The sequence below is a fragment of the Physeter macrocephalus genome, chromosome 9 (genome assembly GCF_002837175.3).
Source record: "Physeter macrocephalus isolate SW-GA chromosome 9, ASM283717v5, whole genome shotgun sequence".
Taxonomy (NCBI): Eukaryota; Metazoa; Chordata; class Mammalia; order Artiodactyla; family Physeteridae; genus Physeter; species Physeter macrocephalus.
The window spans coordinates 8,264,609-8,288,040 of NC_041222.1; the positions used below are offsets into that span (position 1 = coordinate 8,264,609).

General features: G+C 40.1%; 1 protein-coding gene across 1 annotated transcript; it reads right to left on the minus strand.

Moving 5' to 3' along the window:
* Positions 1-21,611: 21,611 nt before the first annotated feature.
* On the minus strand, positions 21,612-22,016 carry LOC102983359 (60S acidic ribosomal protein P1-like). The gene has a single exon (XM_007112651.4). It carries the CDS (start codon positions 21,993-21,995, stop codon positions 21,651-21,653), a length of 345 nt encoding a protein of 114 aa, XP_007112713.2. The 5' UTR covers positions 21,996-22,016; the 3' UTR covers positions 21,612-21,650.
* Between the last annotated feature and the right edge of the window lie 1,416 nt (positions 22,017-23,432).

Genomic DNA, 23,432 nt, shown 5'->3' on the forward strand with positions numbered 1-23,432 from the left:
TCATAACTATTTTATTATATCACAGAGTTTGGGTGAGAGTTAGATGATAATATTTTCAGACACACAGTAGGCTCTTTATAAATAAGAGATCACATTCCCTCTTCAGCTGTCTTAGTGACACAGTCTAAGTCATTAACAATCTTGAGTAGTTTTGTCCATGCTGGAGGATAGGAGACAAAATAAATTCAAGTCCCGAACCTCTAAATGAAAGCTAATGAAAAATATATGCTCTCTCACTCCCTTGTTTGGCTGCCTGCAAATGATGTCTCTTGATGTGTGCTCGTTCCTCTGCTACTCCAGGACTTCAGACACTGAACTGTTGAGTCTTTGGCACATCAGCAGTGCCGAGTAATTCCATACAGAAGCCTGACATTTCCAGTTGAAAAAAATAAATTGATTAAAATTCAAAAGGCGAGTAGTGTTTGGCATTTAAAGGTCGAGGAATCTAGGGAACTATCAACTGTAAGATAATTCAACATTTAACGTGAGTGGGGGTAACCAGGGTGTGTTTCCTTCCCTCATGGCCCTAGCATCTGACTGCTGGGAATATAAATATGGAAAATTTACAGCCTTAAGATGGACCATCCATCTTTAGGGGTCCTTAGCAGTTGGGGTTCCAAGAGAGTAAGGAAAGATTGATTTGACTTTCCATGGTTTACGTCTTCACTTTTGTTAGGCAGGAAAGAATCTTTGCTTTCCTTGCATGAGCTCTCTGGAACTGCCTTCTTTGCCTTTTGAGATGCCCAGGATGCTTGCCAACCAATTAGTCTTTGTTTAAAGAGGGAGAGGGAGCAGATCTCTAGACCATAATCTCCAGGACTTGACTTATTATGCTCCATGCTTGACTCATTACACTGGTGTGGTGGACATCCCGTTCATCATTATATAGCAAATGACTAGTATACGGCTGGCATGTAGTAAGTAAGTCTGTTATAAATATCTGTTGATTGAATGAATTAAAAGACCACATTTAGGCTCTTTCAGATACTACTCGATCTTGGGCAAGTTACTCACCCACTCTGGTCCTCAGTTTCCATCTTACTACAATAGGGGCAATTCTCAATTTTTATATTATTTGTCAATAGCCTGTTAGCTTTATATTTTCTCCACAAGACAGTGATATTTAGTGCAGGGACTGTTTTCTTAGGTCAACATACCTCCTCATTCCCGACAGGGATCAGCACAGTGCCTCGGAAACAGTAGTGTTCATTGATTTAAAATGAATTAGAGTCCACACCATATAGCATTAAGAGTACTGACATGGAATACAGGAAGCCCAGGGTCTAAATCCCTATACTGTCACCAATGTGTGATGTGACCTCTAAGTCTTAATTGGCTCATCTGCCAAATGAGAGATTTATGATAGAAAATCTCCAAGCTCCCAGTGAGTTCTGATATTCTTTGATCCTTATTCCTGTTTTATCAGGACTTTATTCATTAGAGATCATTTACTGAGTCTTATTAATGACTCAAAATTACAGCAAATAAAAGAGTTTTCCGAAAACATGAGATGACTGTAGGGGATGACATGACTGCTGTCTGCAAATATCTAAAGAATTTTTATGATGGGGCTGCAGATCACTTGTTCTCACTTTTACTAAAAGGAACAGGCTTTGGTTACTGCAGGCAAGGATGCAGTTAAACAAATGGAGAGCTTTCTTGATAACTGCAGGGATAAAATGATGCCTACGTTCAGTCTCCTCTACAGGTGAGAGCTTGAGTCCCTGATGAGTCAATCAATGAATCAACAAAGATTTTCTAAGCCTGCTTGCTGCACATTTTCCTCCTCATGACATTTTACTCAAAGTGTGGATCATGAACCACCTGCATCAAAATCACCTGGAGCTCATGTTTAAAATGTAGATTCTTAGACTCACTCCAACTGAATCTGATTCTCTGGGGCTAATGTCTAGAATCAAATGACATTTCTGTGCATCTTGAAGTTAGGCAAATACTGTTCTTGAGTTTATTAGTCTTAAACAATACTTTCTCCCAACCTGGGGGCTATTAGTATAATAATAATGGCAGATACTATTTGTTGAGCACCAACTGTGGGCCAAACATCTTATTTATATAATTCATAACAAACACACTTGCCCTGTGAAGTAGGTATTATCCCACCTAAGAGATGAATAAAATAGACACTGAGTGACAAAGTGACACAACCAGAAAGTGGCAGGATTAGAGCTTGAACCCAGGTCTCCTTACTCTCATCCCATGACTCCACAGCTGCTTTCCTGACATGCTGGCTTCTAGGAAGGGCATTCTATGAGACTCATGTTCTGAAGCCATGACCTTGCTTGTGTCTGAAAGAGGAAAAGAGGTAAAGAAGGTCACAGAGATGCAAGCTCAGCCATATTCAGCTTGGTCTGTTAACTCAGTTTCAGAAAGCACACTGAGCAGGAGCTGGGTCTCAACTCTCTGCAAAGATCCCGAAGTATGGTTTCTCAGAAAATTCATAGATTTTTTTTTCTTTTCTTTCATGGAGAATGTGGGACTTTTTGTGTGATCTTACTGTGATGCCTACAGGTTACTCAAAGCAGAATAAGGAGACAACCTCCTTCACAGATCTCAGTCCAAAGGAGGGAATCCAAGGAGCCACTTTCAAATGGTCCCCATTTACATTATTCCTTATAATTACATAATAAAATCTCCCTTTGGATTCTCAGCTTCTAGAGGTCAGCAAAGGTCATGGAGGACATGTCTCTTCTCGCTTTGGACAAAGAAGGCTAATAGATTATTAATTGGCAGAACTGACGATGTCACAGTGAAATAATCAAATAACCATTATGTCCATTATCAATGATTACCTGACAGGTGTCTCAGAAGTGGAAAGCAAATTTGAGACAGGTAATGTGGGCTGGTGGTATAGAAATGCAGATGATTTTAGGAAACTCTTCCTTAGTCTTTCCCTAACATCTTCTAGATAGTTGGGATACAAGCTCAGCTCTGCAGTGTGTTTCCAAACTAATTCTTTAAAGGTTAAAATGTCACCCAGCCAACTCATCTGGAATAGTTTAGGGAAAGCATTACAGAGGCAAAATTGATAAACCATTAGCCAGACTCATCAAGATAATAAGGGAGAAGACTCAAATCACTAAAATTAGAAATGAAAAAGGAGAAGTAACAACTGACACTGAAGAAATACAAAGGATCATGAGAGATTACTACAAGCAACTATATTCCAATAAAATGGACAAACTGGAAGAAATGGATAAATTCTTAGAAATGCACAACCTTCCAAGACTGAACCAGGAAGAAATAGAAAATATGAACAGACTAATCACAAGCACTGAAATTGAAACTGTGATTAAAAATCTTCAACAAACAAAAGTCCAGGACCAGATGGCTTCACAGGCGAATTCTATCAAACATTTAGAGGAGAGCTAACACCTATCCTTCTCAAACTCTTCCAAAATATAGCAGAGAGAGGAACACTCCCAAACTAATTCTACAATACCACCATCTCCTTGATACCAAAACCAGACAAAGATGTTACAAGAAAAGAAAACTACAGACCAATATCACTGATGGACATAGATGCAAAAATCCTCAACAAAATACTAGCCAACAGAATCCAACAGCACATTAAAAGGATCATACACCATGATCAAGTGGGGTTTATTCCAGGAATGCAAGAATTCTTCAATATACGCAAATCAATCAATGTGATAAACCATGTTAACAAATTGAAGGAGAAAAACCATATGATCATCTCAATAGATGCAGAAAAAACTTTAGACAAAATTCGACACCCACTTATGATAAAAACCCTCCAGAAAGTAGGCATAGAGGAAACTTACCTCAACATAATAAAGGCCATATATGACAAACACACAGCCAGCATCGTTCTCAATGGTGAAAAACTGACAAAAGACTTGTATGCAGAAAACTATAAGACACTGATGATAGAAATTAAAGATGATACAAACAGATGGAGAGATATACCATGTTCTTGGATTGGAAGAATCAACATTGTGAAAATGACTATACTACCCAAAGCAATCTCCAGATTCAATGCAATCCCTATCAAACTACCAATGGCATTTTTCACAGAACTAGAACAAAAAAAATCACAACTTGTATGGAAACACAAAGACACTGAATAGAGAAAGCAATCTTGAGAAAGAAGAATGGAGCTGGAGGAATCAGGCTCCCTGACTTCAGACTATATGACAAAGCTACAGTAATCAAGACAATATGGTAGTGGCACAAGAACAGAAATATAGATCAGTGGAACAGGAGAAAGCTTAGAGATAAACCCAAACACATATGGTCACCTTATCTTTGATAGAGGAAGCAAGAATATACAATGGAGAAAAGACAGCCTCTTCAATAAGTGGTGCTGGGAAAACTGGACAGTTACATGTAAAAGAATGAAATTAGAACACTCCATAACACCATACACAAACTTAAACTCAAAATGGATTAGAGACCTAACTGTAAGGCCAGACACTATCAATCTCTTAGAGGAAAACATAGGCACAACACTCTATGTCATAAATCACAGCAAGATCCTTTTTGACCAACCTCCTAGAGAAATGGAAATAAAAACAAAAATAAACAAATGGGACCTAATGAAACTTAAAAGCTTTTGCACAGCAAAAGAAACCATAAACAAGACAAAAAGACAACCCTCGGAATGGAGAAAATATTTGCAAATGAAGCAAGTGACAAAGGATTAATCTCCAAAATTTACAAGCAGCTTATGCAGCTGCTTGAGCAGCTCATGCAGCTCAATATCAAAAAAACAAACAACCCAATCCTAAAATGGGCAGAAGACCTAAATAGACATTTCTCAATAAAGATATACAGATTGCCAACAAACAAATGAAAGAATGCTCAACATCACTAATCATTAGAGAAATGAAAATCAAAACTACAATGAGGTATCACCTCATACCGGTCAGAATGGCCATCATCAAAAAATCTAGAATCAATAAATGCTGGAGAGGGTGTGGAGAAAAGGGAATCCTCTTTTACTGTTGGTGGGGATGTAAATTGATACAACCACTTTGGAGAACAGTATGGAGGTTCCTTAAAAAACTAAAAATAAAACTACCATACGACCCAACAATCCCACTACTGGGCATATACCCTGAGAAAACCATAATTCAAAAAGAGTCATGCACCACAATGTTCATTGCAGTTCTATTTACAATAGGCAGGACATGGAAACAACCTAAGTGTGCATCAACAGATGAATGGATAAAGAAGATGTGGCACATATATACAATGGAATATTACTCAGCCATAAAAAGGAATGAAATGAGTTATTTGTAGTGAAGTGGATGGATCTAGAGTCTGTCATACAGAGTGAAGTAAGTCAGAAAGAGAAAAACAAATACTGTATGCTAACGCATACATACGGAATCTAAACAAACAAACAAAAAGGTTCTGCAAAACCTCGGGGCACAACAGGAATAAAGACTTAGAGGTAAAGAATGGACTTTAGGACACGGGGAGGGGGAAGGGTAAGCTGAGACGAAGTGGGAGAGTGGCATTGACATATATACACTACCATACGTCAAATAGATAGGTAGTGGGAAGCAGCCACATAGCACAGGGATATCAGCTCGGTGCTTTGTGACCACCTAGAGTGGTGGGATTGGGAAGGTGAGAGGGAGATGCAAGAGGGGTGGGATATGGGAATATATGTATACATATAGCTGATTCACTTTGTTGTACAGCAGCAGCTAACACACAATGTAAAGCAATTGTACTCCAATAAAGATGTTAAAAAAAAAAAGAATTGATATTGGAAGGAATACTATGCTACAATGCCGGGAGTAAAGATGATGCTGATAGTGGTACAGATGATGAAGATGACAAAGTAGTGGAGAGGAATAAAGAGGACGAAGTTGGTAAAGCCATCAAGGTAATAAAGATGATGATGTTAATGAGGGTGGCAATAATAGAGAGGTGGTAAAACTGAAGCTGATGATAATAATGAGGTTAATAATAATTAAAAAACCAATAGGTCAGCATTCAATTAACACAAGCTCAGTGAATTTATATGCCTTTCTGATGCATGCTTCCTAAAGAATTTGCCTCTGGCCGCAGCTCTTGTTTTTCCCTTTATATAATGTTATTATATCCCTTTTTTTGGCCATTCCTGATTGACTCAATGATGGATACCTGGTTCAGGAAAACTAATCCATAGTTTGGGCTATCCTAAGTGAATCAGAACTTCCATCAAGAATTTTTAATATGACACAAGATATACTCAGTTAACAATGGGCTTTTGACACGGCAGGTTCAATGTTCCTTGTTGTTGTATATCTTTTGTTCACAATTATTTGTTCCTCCCAGCCTTTTCATGCTTCCCTGCCCCATTTTGTGGGACTTTGCCATGTGTCATATCCTGACCAATGTGATATGAGCAGACATGATGCTAGTGTCTTATGTACAGAAGCTTTCAATTTGATTTCTTGGATTGGCTGGGTTCTTTTTTTCTGGGCTACCTCTATGAGAACAACATGTCCTAAATTGTAGCTTCTCCTTCAGCCTGGGTTACAGAATGAGAAGACATGTAGAATCCAGCTAAGTCTAAAAGAGCTGTAGCTGACCCAAAACCCCCAAGAAATTTAAGAATTAAATATGTATTAATAAGATTTTGAGGTTGTTTGTTATCCAGTATACCCTGGTTAAAAACTGACTGATACATATACACTCAGACCTAGAGCTAACCACAGAGTTTGCAAGGTCACATACAATTGTAGGTATGAGGAAGCAGAGAACCTCTAAGAAAGCAAAGGAAGTTATTCTTCAGGAAGAATTAAAGAATAATATCTCAACATTTCTCTCCTGAAGAGATATGGAGGAATAGGTTGGATCTCAGGAGATCACAATGGCAAGATGGATACAATGCCAAATGCAATAACCCCAGTGTACAATCATAGCTCAGACTTGTGTGCAGCCTCATCCCTACACCTGTCATCAGAGTAGAAGCAGCTCCCTAAGGCCCTTATATTTTATCTGAAGGGTTCATATAAAAGAACCCTTATTATTTCTTCCCAAGTCCAAGTGAAAGAGACATCATCTCACTACAATTGGTTCAACTCCTTTCTCTTACTGAGGGCAATATTTCTGATAAGTCAAACATTCTACAGCCTGGATCTTATTTCCTAAAAGTTATCTTTTAACTCGGTTACAATTTTTGTTAAAAAATACACTTACAGTGAAGAGTGGTGGTTTCTCTGTTTTCTACAAGAGAGAATTTCAGAAGATAAAAATTTCTGTATACAAGTTGAAGCCTCTCATCTTTTTTTTTAAATGTCACATAAATATTAAATGATCACAAGCAGAAATTTATGAGATTTTCCGTATGAAATCCCAGTTTCCTCATCTGTGAAAAGGAAATAATAATACTGATGTCTTAGGGATCATGTGAGTATTATATAAGAGAGAATGGAGGATGTGTGACACAGAGTAAGTACTCTATAAATGACAACTGATATTAATGTAGAGGGGAGGGATGAGGTAGCATACCTGGAGGAAACAGAATTGGAAATAATTTGTGAATTAAATAACCAACAGAGACCCCACCCATACAGGGCTGTTTGGGAGAAGGAAGAGAACACGTTATGCAAACAGTAAACCTGTCCAAAGCTAACAGGAAGGGAAACCCAGCGTGAATTCCACCTGCTTTCCACCTGCACCTGCTATTTATTTACTTTTCACCTTCATAAATCGAAGCCAAATTGTTATTTTTTAAAAAAAACCTCAAAACATCAGGAGAGAAGAGAGAATGGTAGAGAGAACAAGAGGGAAGGGAAAAGAATAAGACCATAATAGCTAACATTTGTTGAGTTCTTACTATGTGCCCAGCATAGTGTCACATATGGGTTAATACATTTACTAATCACAACGGCTCTATAGTTTACTTTTGTCCCTGTTTATAGGTAAGGACTGAAGTGTGGAGATATTGAGTGCTTTGCCCAAGATGTAACAGCTAGTAAAAGGGAGAGTCAGCATTTAATCCAGCCAGTCTCATTCCAGAGACTGACTTTTTAAATCCCTCCATTATATAGCCTCACAAGGTTTGCTAGAATGGAAAGGAGAAATATCCTAGGAGAGGTGGGAACAGGAAAAAGAATATCATCCTTTCCCTGTGGTCAGGCAGATCTTCATATGTGGAATGGAAAGCAGTCTGATTTGGAAGCAGTACATTTTGGGACTCTTCCTGACTTTTTTTTACGTACAGGCACCATTTGGTTTATGACTTCTGCGGGTTCAGTAAATCTCTAAACCTCATTTTCCTCAGTTGAAAAATCCTGTAGTTTACTAAATCACCTCTGTGGATCAAATAATAATAGGACAACAGTTATTTGACTGTTTTTTTAAAAGCATGTCATTTAGGCAAAGTAATTAGTGCATGGTAACCTCTCAATAAATGATAGCTGTTATCATGATAATTATATATTATTATTAAATTAGTTGGAGAAAAAACATCAAGAAATTCTTCATGAAATAAGTGGTATTTCAGCAGCTTCTAGTGGATGGGGAGGATTCTCATAGGTGGAAATCAGATGGATTGTTCTAGGAGAAGGAACAGTATAAGTAAGGCACATTCATAGGAAAACACAAAATTGATGTTCTGACTTCTCTATTTCAAGAATCAGGGAAGCATATGATACATCTCAGGAATGCATCTCTCTAAAAGTTGTTGAAAGACAACCCTTTGGAACTTAACGTGGCAGACCCTTAGCCATCTGGGAACTTTTACTAAATGGAAAGATAGTCCCAGAGGGAGCTCCATACTGGAGGTTTTACTGTAGCAAGACACAAATAGACCCACAATCTGTTTCCACAGGACTGCCAGCAAGTGTCCATCAGAGATCCTCTTCTCCCAGAAATAGTTGGCTTTTCCCTTTATTTTCTGCTGAAGCTATTGGAGGAGCCACTGGCCCAAGCCATTATAGGCTCAGACTCCAATTCTAGAATCTTATTATTTAAGTCAGGTCCAGATTTTGTTGAGACTCCTCAGGTACATCTTTATGTGTATCACTCTTTATCTAAAAACCTGTGACCTAAAAAGCCAACGTCTTCCCCCACTGAGCCAACATACAATGGTGAGCTAGAGGTTGGATAACCACAAAGGACGATCTCACCTAAAAGGAAGAGTAATGAAAGTGCCTTAGCTGTCACAATTCTAGGTAAATTTTGTCAGGACCCTGTAATTTAGGAACAGTTACTGTTCTTTGAATAGGGCCTGCATTTACTCCCTAGGAGTAGCTCCCAAATTCATTACTCCCTTTATTTATTTGTTTGGTTTTTATATTTTTATTGATATATAGTTGTCATACAATATTGTTAGTTTCAGTACAACATAGTGATTTGACATTTAAATACACTACAAATGTTCACCACCATAAGTCTAGTAACCATCTGTCACCATACAAATTATTACAGTATTACTGATGGTATTTCTTTATGCTGTATATTACATCCCTGTGACTTATTTATTGTAAACCTGGAAGTTTGTACCTCTTAACCTTCTTTACCTATTTCACCCAAATCTCTACCTTCTCTCCCGCTCTGGCAACCACCACTTTGCACTCTGTGAAATAAGAAATAAGTCTATTTCTGTTTTGTTTTGTTTGTTTATTTGTTTCGTGTTTTAGATTCCACATATAAGTGAGGTCCTTTGGTATTTGTCTTTCCCTGTCTGACTTATTTCACTTAGCATTATATTGTCTAGGTCCATCCATGTTGTCACAAACGGAAAGATTTTATTCTTTTTTATGGTTGAGTCATGTTCCATTGTGTACATATATAGCACATCTTCTTTATCCACTTATCTATCAATGGACACTTAGGTTGATTCCATGTCTTGGCTGTTGTAAATAATGCTGCTATGAACACTGGGGTGCATGTATCTTTTTGAATTAGTATTTTCATTTTCTTCAGATATATACCCAGGAGTGTAACTGCTGGATCATAAGGTAATCCTATTTTTAGTTTTTTGAGGAACCTCCACACTGTTTTCCATAGTAGATGCAGCAATTTACATTTGTAAATTGCTACCAACAGTGTACAAGGGTTCCTACCAACAGTGTACAAGGGTTCCCTTTTCTCCATGTCCTCGCCAACATTTGTTATTTTTTTCTTTTTGAGGATACCTATTCTGACAGGAGTGAGGTGATATCTTATTGTGGTTTTGATTTGCATTTCCTGATGATTAATAATGTTGGGCATCTTTTCATGTGTCTGTTGGCCATTTGCGTGTCTTCTTTGGAGAAATGTCTATTCAGGTCCACTGTCCCTTTTTTAATTAGATTGTTTGTTTTTTTGATATTGAGTTGTTTAGCTTTTTTATATAATTTAAATATTAACACTTTACTGGATATATAATTTGCAAATACCTTCTCCCATTCAGAAGGTTGCCTTCCCATTTCGTTGATGGTTTCCTTCACTGTACAAAAGCTTTTTAATTTGATATAGTCCCATTTATTTGTGCATTTGTTGCCCTTGCCTGAGGAGACAGACCCCCTCCCAAAATTGTAAAGATCTGTGTCCAAGAGCATACTGCTTATCTTTTCATCTAGGAGTTTCATGGTGTCTTACATTTAAGTCTGTAATCCATTTTGAGTTTATTTTCATATATGGTATGAGAAAGTAGTCCAGTTTGATTATTTGGCATGTAGCTGTCAGTTTTCCCAGCACCATTTATTGAAGATGCAGTCATTTCCCTGTTGTATATTCTTGCTTCCTTTGTCCTAGATTAATTGACCATGTAAGTGCAGGTTTAGTTCTAGGATTTCTATTCTGTTTCCTTGATCTGTGTGTCTGTTTTTGCGCCAGTACCATACTGTTTTTATTTTTAACTTTTTATTTTATATTGGAGTATAGCTGATTAAAAATGTTGAGATAGTTTCAGGTGCACAGCAAAGCAGCTCATGCTGTTTTGATTACAGTAGCTTTGTATCAATAGTATAGTTTGAAACCAGGCAGCATGATACCTTCAGCTTTTTTCTGCTTTCTCAGGATTGCTTTGGCGTTCTGGGTCTTTTATAGCTCCATATACGTTCTAGGATTATTTGTTCTAGTCCTGTGAAAAATGCTATTTGTATTTTGATGGGAATTGCATTGAATCTGCATATTGCTTTGGGTAGTATGGAGATTTTAACAATATTAATTATTTTACTCCATGAGCATGTTAGATCTTTCTATTTATTTGTGTTGTCTTCAATTTCTTTCATCAGTGTCATATTTTTCAGAGTTTTTCACCTCCTTGATTAAATGTATTCCTAGGTATTTAATTCTTTTTGATGCAATTGTAAATGGGATTTTCTTAATTTTTATTCCTGGTAGAACATTGTTAATATGTAGAATTGCAACAGATTTCTGTATATTATTTTTGTATCCTGCAACCTTAATTATTTTATTAATTCTAATAGTTTTTTGGTAGAGTCTTTAGGATTTCTATATATAGTATTATGTTATCTGCAAACAGTGACAATTTTATTTCTTCCTTTCCAATTTAGATACCTTTTTACTTATTTTTCTTGTCTGATTGCTGTGGCTAGGACTTCCAATGCTGTGTTGAACAAGTCTATTACTTCATTTAGCTCTTGACTCTCCCCAGGGGATATTAACTTTACTGTCTGAGATGTTCTTGCTGTTTTGTAAGAAACAGCCTTTGTTTACAGCTAAGTAAATTTTTTAGCCTATTTCTGGCCTATTGGAAGTTGAGGGCTTGGAAGCTTTTTAGAAACAAGAGCAATCTCAGTCACTTTTAATGCAAGCTGGTGGTCCATTCTTGATACAACTCCCTTAAAAGCTTTATGGGCTTTCTACATATTAATGTAGAAATAGAGAATCAAATGTCCAATTCATTTTATAGAAGCAACAGCTACAATCTTTTTTGTATGCCTCTCTTTACTTTGACCACGCATTGTTGTGGAAAAAAAAAAAATAATGCTCTTAAGATTCTGAGAAGTCCTTTGTCTGACTGAGAGGGCCTATTGGGCATAACTTTAAATCTTTTGGATGTCTTAAAATCATACTTTTGATACCATTAGGCAGCTGCTTAATTTATAAATTATTGAGAATTTTCTTGCCTTTAAAAAAAGCTCAAACCAGTATTACCCCCAAATAATATCCAGTCATAATACCTTTTTGACCATCTTTTATTTCCCAGTTCAACCCCACAATCACATTCATGCAATAGGATTATAATTTCTATTTCATAGTTAAGAAAAAGGAGGCTCAGAGAGGTCAATTTTCATTCTAAAATTACACTGCTATTAGCATAACTGGCATTTAAGCTTCAATTTATCTGTCTTCAAAGCTATAAAATTGACCATTTCACTCCACTGTGTTTCATCATAATAATCTCACCCTCTGGCATTACACTTTACAGTTTATGAAGCATGATCTCATTTGATCTCATTTAATCCAAGCCCGAGAGATTGGAGGATTCTCTGTCATGGCCAGACAGAGGGCTAAACTAAAATATAAGACTCGGGACTTCCCTGGTGGTGCAGTGGTTAAGAATCCACCTGCCAATGCAGGGGACCCAGGTTTGATCCCTGGTCCGGGAAGATCCCACATGCTGCAGAGCAACTAAGCCCGTGTGTCACAACTACTGAGCTTGTGTGCCACAACTACTGAGCCTGTGTGCCACAACTACTGAAGCCCACGTGCCTAAAGCCTGTGCTCTGCAACAAGAGAAGCCACCGCAATGAGAAGCCCGCACACTGCAATGAAGAGTAGCCCCCACTCATCACAACTTCAGAAAGCCCGTGTACAGCAACGAAAACCCAACACAACCAAAAATAAATAAATAAATAAAATTGATTCTTTAAAAAATAAAATATAAAATGCCCTCTTCTCTAATCTTCTTCAACAAAACAAAAATGAATAATTTCAAAATGACTTCTTCTCTGTGTGTAAAAATATGTGCTTTGCCTAATCATTTTCAACCAGCTAAGAGTTTCTGATCAACAGCAAGTGTAAGAACTTAGCAATTTTTAATGCCTTTCCCCACTTTTGTTTCCTTTCACTGAGTTTGGTTGATTTGTGCAATAGTAGAAATGGGTGTGTGGTTGGGGAGAGATGTCACATTGGGCCTCATATGTGCAAACTGTGGGTGCTAGCCCTGTGAACCAAGTCTCTCACACAGAGAGCGTGGTGGTCTGGCTGATGCCCAGGGCTTAGGAGGACCAAGACACAGAAGCCAATTAGAAACAATCACCTATTACCATTTTTTAACTTTACTCAACAGTATATAAAACTGAATTTGGAGTTCTGCGCATTTGTTGATCATTCAACATTTTGAGCTACCACCTAGTAGCACTGCATGCCAGCCAACAGTTCAGAGTGGGCAGTTTTGCCATGTTCTCTGAATAGCAGGATTTGTTTGTCTAAGGGATTGCCTTTTTTATTGCATTTTGTCCTTCCTGTCTTAAAATTGTGAATGGAAAGTGGAAAAACGCAAGTGCCGCTACTTGTAGCAAAAACAGAGATGCAATAAGTGTAATACAATTGAGGAAAAGCTAGAAATTGCTCCAGCCTAATGGTCCAGTATGTGTGTGTGCTCTGAGTGACAGCTGCTTTGAATGTAGGCTCCATCACTTACTAGCTGGATGACCTTGGACAAAATGCTTTTTCTGCCTTCTACAAAACGGGGATTATAATAAAATTCCTTTCTCATACATTATGTGAGGATTAAATTACATAAGCGTGGAAGATGCTATTTAGACACCCTGTAAGGCAGTGCTTTTCAAAATAGTTTCCCGACCAGCAGCATCAGCATCACCTGGGAACTTGTTTGAAATACAAATTCTCCAGCCCACTCCAGACCCGCTGAATCAGAAACTCTAGGACTAGGCCCAGAAATCTGTGCGTCACCAAGCAATCCAGGTAATTCTAATGCATTCTAATGCAGATACATAAATTATAATGGAGAAGAGCAGGCTCAGAAGTTAACTGATCTAGATTTAAATTCCAGTTCTGCCTCTAAGAAATTGTGTGTTTCGGGGTGAACTGTGCAGCCTGTTGGTACCTCTGCTTTCTCATCTGCAAATTTAGAACAATATTATGTTTATCCTGAATTTGTCATGAAAATTTAAACAACATATCAATCATATCACAAGTCTTCAATACATGATACCTGGTTGTTTTGTGGTTCTTCTTATCATTTTATTACTTCTGATTTTAATTGCCCTTAATCCAATTGGCTTTATACTTATTTGTGGAGGAAAATCAAAATCAAAGAGCATATATGAAATATTGAAAATACATTGTGGGAGAAGATTTTTTCTAAAATTAGAGACACATATGAATTTTATTTATTTTCTAGCTATTTTGGAAAATAACCCTCCTCTACAACAGTAGTTTATAGTTTGATTTCTATACTTTTGACCATCATACACTTTTTAAGGAAGGTATAATTTCAGAATGTATTGTCCTAGCAAAACATCACTGGCCCAGAGCTGGATTCTCTCACCAGGGACTTTCTGGTCTGCCAAGAAGCTAGGGGAGGATGGACAGAGAAAGAGAGAGAATGTCCAGGGCCTGCCAGTCGGGGCCCTAAAGCCCAGTCCCTCTGGTACAGGGCTGGCTTTTGCTTTGGCCAGAGGCCCACTCCAAGAAGTACTGCTGGGACCAGGAGCTCAGGTACAGCCTGAGCAGGTGTGACCAGCAGGCTCTCTGTGGCCTCTGCACCTGCCAGCAGGCAGGCATAGTGAAAACTCCAGAAACAGAGGAAACAGGAGAGAATATAACTGCGGGCCCAGCCGCAGGTAGCCATGGAGACTCTTGGCTGTGCTGGCCAGAACACAGAGCAGAAACAGCCCTTCCTCCCATAGAGGGAGAGGAAAAGAGCAAAATGGGCTGTGCTCCTAGTCATTTTTCTGCTACTGACTCATTGTCAGACTCATTGTTGGACTCCGGACAAGTCTCTGGTCCCTACACATTTCTCCATCTAAAAAAATCTAGGAAGAGCTGCCATGCAAACCCAGGATTTTAACAATTTGTATGTAAATCAAAAACCTACCCATGGTGAGTAGGTTTTCTAAGTAGTGCCCTGGACCATGATAGTAACTCTTCTGCCAACCCCAATAATCACCAGCCCCCAATGCTGGTACATCTCTCTCCCTGTACCATTGCTGTTGGCATGGTAACACTGGCATCTTTGCATGCCTGACCCCAGACCTTTTCTCTATGTGGCGGGATTCTTGGATGGCTGTGTTTCCCTTTCACCCACATTTGGTCTGGTAACAGCCATTGTAATGGATGCCCCAGACATACACCTACCCACAGGATCTAAGGGCACCTCTGATTTCCTGGCCTTTCCTGACTTGCTTACCTTCCGAAGAAAAGTGCCTTCACTTTTCCTAATCCCTTTACTCTTCATTCTCTTTTCTTTCCCTTCAACTCCTATCTCCTCTCAGCTTGGTTTTTGGAGAGAATAAACTTAATTCGGAGTCACAGCTGAACTTCATCAAGTTACGTAACTCCTCTGAGCCTCAGTTTCCTCATTTTTTAACCAGGATAGTGGCATATATCTCATACCATCATCAGCAAGATTAAACAAGAAAATACATACAATGCACTTAGTACCGGGCCTCCTCTATAGTAAGCACACACAAATGAGTACTAATTTTTTTTTTTTTTTTTTTGCGGTACGCGGGCCTCTCACTGTTGTGGCCTCTGCCTTTGCGGAGCACAGGCTCCGGACGCGAAGGCTCAGCGACCATAGCTCAAGGGCCCAGCCGCTCCGCGGCCTGTGGGATCTTCCCGGACCGGGGCATGAGCCCGCGTCCCCTGCATCAGCAGGCGGACTCTCAACCACTGTGCCACCAGGGAAGCCCTGAGTACTAATTTTATCATCACCATCATCTTCATCATCATCATGAGCTCACAGCATTTATCTCTGAACTCAACTACTTATTTCAAGTTTGTCTCCCTACAGGATTGCAAACTCCATGAGGGTAAGCATCCTGTTTTGCTCACTACTAGTTCTTCACCCAGTGGCTGGTCCACAGAATAGGTTGCAAAAATATTTGTGAAATAGATGTTAGAAAGCAGAAGCTGGGCAAAGACTTTTAAAGTATGGTGTGAATGTGTGTGTGTGTGTGTGTGTGTGTGTGAGCGTGTGCACGTGTGTGCATGTGTGAGTGTTTCTGCCTGTGTGCTGCAGTCCTGAAGAATCTAGTTCCCTTCTCTGCAGCACATGTAGCTCCACCTCACACTTAGAGCCTAATCAACTGGAATGGCCCTTTGGGGACTCTTTGGAGCTACTCTATTTTAGTCCCTTCCTCAAGCCACCCAGCCGGCCTGCCCTCATCCCCAGGGAGCCACAAGATCAGAGACACAGCCAGTTATTACATACTTACTAACTGGTGTGGAAGATGGTGGCTGAAAATTAAGGAGAATAAATAACCAGCCTATCCACAGTTAATGTTTTCAAAGAACAGAGAATGAAGGGCATTTACAGTATATTTAGATCTCCAAACACAATACTTCAAGAAATAGACATCTAGAGCTGCTCATTTGGTCTCAGCCACATCTTGACCGATTAACAACCATATACTGAGAATGTACTTTGTGCCAAACACCATGCTAAGTACAGGTATAGAGAAAACTGCAAGTCCTTGTTGGCCAGGGAAGAAGCATGGACCAGAAAAAAAAATAACAGAATTACAGTACAAACTGATAAACGTGTCCATATGAGAAGCACAGAGCACTTTACGTGGTACCACTTTCTTCTGGATGAAGTCAAGAAAGTTTTTCCAAAGGGAGCAATATCTGAGCTAAGTTTTTCAGATCTAGAGTTAACCAGATGAAGGAGAGGCATGTGTAAATGCATGGAGGGTGAGAACATGATGCTTGTTGGGAAATCCAGGTGCTGATAAGACAGGAATGCTAATAATAAAAGTAATAGAAATATAGTAGCTAATGCTTTTATAGCACTTACCACGTGCCAGACCCTGTTCTAAGCGTTTTACACATTCTAACTCATTGAACGACTAGAGCTTAGGGCTCCAGGAGTTGAAAGAATCTGGGAGAAGCCAAGTTCAGAGGTAGATGGTTCCAGATCTTGGTGGTTTTATGAGTAGGCTTGGGAGGTTAGGATTTGATTATGGGAAGATGGGGAGTTACAAAAGGGCATGATTTGATCTTGACAAGTAGATGTTTTAGAATGATTAGTTTCATTGTACGGTGGTGGATGGATAAGAGTGAGCTTCAGACTGGAGTCCGGGAGATCAGTGAACAGACTGCTGGAGAGTTCCAGGTGGGAGATTGGAACACCTGAATCAGGAAGCAGTGTTGGGAGGAGTCAGTATAGTTTGAGTTGCTCAGGGCCACACATCTAGATACAGAGTTCATTCTTTTTTTTCCAGCTTTATTGAGGTCTACCTAATATACAATGCTTCACATATTTACTGTGAATTTTGATGAGTTTGGGCATATGCATACTCTCTCTGAGTCTACACTCTTTACTGCTTTCCTTACCACACAGTGTCTCGCAGATGTCAGAACACTTGAGATATCCCTGACACTGCCCTCTGGACTTCCTTCCTTACCAGCTGGGCTATCTAATGGACCACTTTATTTCTCTGAGCCTCGGTTTCCTCATATGCTAAAGAATGGTAGTAAGACCTTCTCTGCTTACATGCAGAACAGGTCAACTCACTTTGTGCTTTCTGAATATTAAACTGTGATGTAAATGTGAGGGCTGGATTGTGCAGATACAGAAGAGGAGGGCAAGGATGAGAATGAGGATGAGGATGGGGACAGCCACACCTTTCCAGAAACCATTTCCCTTTGGTTTCACAGGCCAAGCTCGACCCATTAACTTAATCTTTCATAGTACCTTGTCCTGTTCCCCTTCCCCTTCCAGAAAAACAATAATTTCTCTCTCTTCTCTTGTCCCATTAAAGTTGTGCTCACAACTCAGCCTTTACATCAAACAGATTGCAGTCCTTAAATAATGATTAATTCTGGATAGATTACTATTGATGTCTGATTCAAGACCTGAACCCCCCAATGTCCAGGGACTAGGAGGACAATTTTACATATATGTACCCTTACGGTTAGACTTGGAGACCAGAGTATTTTTGTTGCTGTGTTATTTAATTATTCAAAATAGAAGTCACCCGCTACGGAAAATGACTGCTTGCAACGTGTAATTTGCCTTCCAAACAAACTCATTTGGGCTTTGACATTTGACAGAGAAAGGTCTGGGAAGATGAGCTGTTTGGAAAGTGTGTCTCTGCATCTGACACTGCCTGAACTTTGGTAGGTTGATTTTTACAATTGCCAGATCATCAAAGGTTACACTCATTTAAATTCTCCCTTTACTAACAAAGAAAGAAAACAAAATGCCACAAGCTGCCTTAACCTGCTGTCCTCCACTACATGCACTAGCTGAGGACTCTCATAAAATTCTTAATGTCTGCAAAAGGTGCGGTGAATTTGACAAAATTAATCTATCGTACCCTTGTGCACACTTTCTGCATCCTTTCCTCTTTGAAAATGCAGAGAGCTCTTGCTCTATTAAATTCTGCTCTGTATAAAACTCTCTTCCATCAGTACTCATTCAGCCCTCCATTCCTTCACTTTCCAGATATTCTTGGGTTGTTTGGTATCAGGCACAGAGCTGGGTACATACGGCTGAATGTGTCTGCTGTTCCCATCTCTTTCCTATGATGCTGAAATAATCTTCTGACTAGTGTCCCTTCCCCGTTTTGCTCCAGTCTTCCCCTCCACAGGCACACTGGAGCCCTCTGATAAAGCACTAATGTGACTATTTCCCTCCAGTGACTGCAGAAATTGCCATTATACAACTGAGTCTGACACATAGAGCATTTATTTTATTAATTCACTTTACAAATAGTTATTTAGTACCCAGTATATGGCAGGCATATTGTACAAGGTATTGGGAGATATAGCAGTGATTAAAATGGGCAATGACATTGCTCTCACGATAGAGAAATAAATAAGTAAATAAACAAAGAGCACAAAAATAAATATATAGCTTTGAACCATCTAGTTAAGAAATAAACACTACTATAAGAGAATAAGAGAGGACATCCCACTTCGGTTGGTATGAGGAGGCTGGGGGAGGTCTCTGGAGTCTGAAGGAGTGACAATCTGGGTAAAGCTTGGAACATGAGTAGGAGGTGAGAAAGCCTATGATGTGCTCAAGAAGGGCAGTGTGTTGACAGCCTGCTGCTCAAGGGAGAGAAGTAAAGGTGGACAGGAAACGAGGTACCTGGCCATGTAATACCTTATAAGGTGGTAGTCCTCAGCCCTGATGTTCAATGCTTGGGAGATGTTTTAAACTGCGGATGCCCGGTCCTTACCCCAAATCAATTCATTTGAATCTCCTAGGGAGGAGTCTGAGCATGCATCAGTTTATAAAGCTCTCCAGGTGATTCAAATGTGCAAGCCAGCATTGAGAACACCAGCTCTTCAGTCTTCTAAATTGACCCAAACTCCCACTATGTTTCATCTCCATCTTGCCCATCCATTCCCTAACACTATCCCATAGCATCGTCTCTTCCCCTTATATACTAACCACTTTCATATCTCTTCATTTCTGCTTAACTAGTTTCCTTAGCCTAAAATTCAATGCCCCGCCCCCAGTATCAGTTAGGGATGGTTTTGGCTGCAAGTAATTAAAACCCTGACTAGGAATAGCTTAAATAAACAGAGGCTTATGTTTCTCATGTTATGAGTGTCAAGGTAGGTGTCAGCTGGCATTGTTCAGAGGCTTAGTAATACCAGGGCCTGCAAGTCAGCCTTCAGTGCAGGAAGAAGGGAAGAAAGATGAGCCTCAGGTCATTTTCATCAGGAAAACTAGAGTTTTCCTAGAACCACACTCTGGCTGACTTCCCCTTGTGTCCCCTTGGTCATATCTGCATGAGGAGCCTTCTTTACCTGCAGGGGGTAGGCTGAGAGAGTAAAGGGTGGATATGAAATTATTCACTTAGATCGACCATGTTCCATCACCTAGAGCTTGGTGCTGGGGTTCCGTTAAATGGAATAAGGGGAGGTAGCTGTTGTTTAGAGAACAGACACTGTCTTCCACACATGCTCATAATCTGCTCAATGAAACCCTACCATCCCTGAATAAATGAAAATTGTGGTTCAGGGAGAAAAAGTTACATACCCAAGGTAACTGGTGCTAGTGGTTAGGAGAGACCAAGCAGAAGGGTTCCTTGGTCACACAGTGTTTACACTCAGTTTTAAGTTGGAGGACTTTCTGTGAGTGATGAAGGGTTGGGACATGAGGATTCGGAGACAGGGTCCAGGTGCAGCTTTGCATCTTGAGAAAACAACAAATTCTAGTGGTCTGACCGGACTCCTGGGTTTGTGTTCCATAAAATTAAAGGACTTCAGAGAAGTAGAACAGCAAGGAGGGGTATGGGAAGATGTCTTGGATGACCCTAGAGGATATGGGATCTAATAGGTTTTCCTTGGTAGAAAGTAGGAGAAAGGACCCAGGCTGCCAAGAATACAACTCCCAGTCCCACTTTCAATACCTCCGTGAGTTTTGGAAGAGGATGAGAGTCTAGAAAGAGATGATACAAAGCTCTGCCAGGATCAGGGGTTAAAACTGCCCTCAATAATTTCAGCTTCCATTGTGATCAGTGTGTGTGTGTATATATATCCTGGCTGGGAAGGGACCGCTTCCTCCAAATTGCTCCTTGAAGCACATTCTTGTAATTGAACCCTAGCCTGAGATGTCCCTGGCATTTTTTTTTTTAAGCAAAAATTTATTTTAATCAATGTCCCTTCTGCTGTGGGTAGTGGAATAAACAATAGGCTCTCACCCCAGGGAAATGGGCATGGCTTGCTGCTCAGAAATATGGGTGGTGAAATTAATCAAAGCCCTTCTACTTTCAGCTGCTGACCCTAGACTCATGTGTGGAAACCCATACCATCACTACTATCATTATATGCATCATTTTCATTAAATCCTTATAAACTAAAGAGGTAGATTTCATTATCATACCTGTTTTTCAGATGAGGAAGTGGAGGCAAAGAGAGGTTAGGCAGGTCTAACTGGAGTGGTCAGGACTAGAATCTGGGCAGTCTGGCTCCAGAGCCTGTGCTCTCAACTAGCATGCTACTTCCTGCCATAACCTATTATAGTATACTGCCTCCCAATTAGGAATGTCTTCCTCATACCCACTTGGAATCTGTCTTTTGGTACCCACTCTAAGTTTAAGACTGTTAAAAGCCAACCATCCTACTCACTACGTAATCAGAGGCCACCAAAGTGAGCCACAGACAACTCATGAAAGTTTTAAGAACCAGTTGTCACCTCTCGTTTCTACCCCTTCTTCTCACTTTCTCCCCATTCCCTTGTTTATCCCTCCTCTTGGCTTTGCCTCTGGCCCCATGCTTGCATCTAAAATTGGACTAAATTTGGCTTTCATTTTTTAATCCACTATACTTTTTTTTTTCTTTTTTTGAGCTCAGCTTTTTATTGAACATGTTACTAAAGAGGTTTAGTCAAAAAGACCAAAGCCCATGTCATCATCAGACTCTTCAGATTCTTCTTTCTCTTTCAGGAAGAGACCACTGAAAGCCAAAGTTCATCTTTACACAACACATCCCCAGAACTATCAGTAAGACCAACAGCAGCAAAGAGCTCAGCTTTTTATTGAACGTGCTACTAAAGAGGTTTAGTCAAAAAGACCAAAGCCCATGTCATCATCAGACTCTTCAGATTCTTCTTTCTCTGCTTCCACTTTCTTCTCCTCACTGGGGCAGCAATTGGTGGAGGGGCCAGGAGCTCCTGCTGGTGTAGCACCAGCTGCTGGGGCAGGTCCACCTGCCCCCACGTTGCAGATGAGGCTCCTGATGTTGACATTGGCCAAAGCCTTTGCAAACAAGCCTGGCCAGAAAGGTTCAACATTTACATCAGCTGCTTTAACGAGAGCATTGATCTTATCCTCCATGACCGTCACCTCATCGTCATGCAGGATGAGGGCCAAGTAGATACAGGGGAGCTCTGAGACGGAGGCCATGGTGTGGGCGAGTGCTAGGCAGGGGCTGCTGGGCGCGGTGCTAGTCACCGGATGAAGTGAGGGACTCACCCCAACGTGGCCTTAGCTTCCTTGGAAGGACAGAACACCTTAGCTGCAGCTGAGGAAAAGCTAATCCACTGTACTTTTAAAGGAAAAGAATTGTCTGACTTTCCCACTCCAAACTCAAATTGGATCTCCCAGATGCTTTGGCTAGTTTTATGGAGCTAGTTCAAACCCTCTTGACCCCAATTTCAGCGTCAACTATGTCTGTTCCAACTCCTCAAAAAAAGGTGCTATCGGCCTTCCAGTTTTCCTTTTGTTATTGTCGGTGTTTAATTTTTTAAGCTAGTGTTTGTTGAGTTCTTGCTTTGTACCAAGCGCTGTGCTAAACGCTTTCTCTGTTTTGTCTCACTTGATTCACCCCTAAACCCTGTGGGGGAAGTGTTAGTATTATCTCTATTGTACAGACAAACGAATTGATCCCCAGAAAGAGTCACTCACTTGCATAGGTTTGCACAGCTATAAGTAGACAGATAGGACCCAAGCCCATGTCTGGCTGACACCAAATTTCTCTCTTCTAGGGCTTCACAAAACAAGACTAAATCTTCCTTCATATGTCAGCCTTTTAAATATTAGCCAACAATTCTTACATTTGCCTGAGTCTCCTTTAGTTTCAACAACCACAGGTCCAGCCACACGCTTCATTTGCCATGATTTTACCTTCATCTCCTCATCATCCTTCTCTCCTCAGTGTGTCCAGCGTTAATCTGCTTTTGGAGTTTGGTGTAGACCTGCATTCACTACTCCAGGTGTGGCCTGATTAACATAACATGTACAGCTGGCCTGTCCCCTCCTTCATCCCTTATGGTCTGTTTCTGGCAATGAAGTCATGCATTATTTCAACAACCTCTAAGGCCCTAATCAGCAGAATGAATGAGTCCAGAGAGAAGTTGCTTCTGAGGGTGTTGACTGTTAGCTCTGGAAATGGATAAAGTGAATGAAAGTAGAGGAGAAACAAAGCCTGGTGAGGAAGACTGTTATGAGACTAGACTCTTGTGATGGGAGTGGGGGGTCATTGACCGCAGATGCATCGGTTCACATGTAACCTATTACCCCACATCCGGACGCCAGTGGTCGAGCTCTTACCTGACAGTTCCCTGGTGGGAAGGCCACCTTGAGGCTATCTGATGTACTTAGTGTTCTGCTCAGCAGTTAGTGTTTTTGATGCTGGGCCTCCTTGGTCCTTGTGATCCTGTGACATAATGGAATCAAATTAAAGGCCCATTTACCAGCTCTATTGCCGATTATTTATAATACTCTGGTTCCAAAGTGCTTCTTTATAGAGTACTTAAACTGCCATCGCTGGATAGAGCTCGCCATAAATGTCTTCACATGCACGGCACATTATGTCCCATAGCCTCAGCAAAAAAAGGGAAA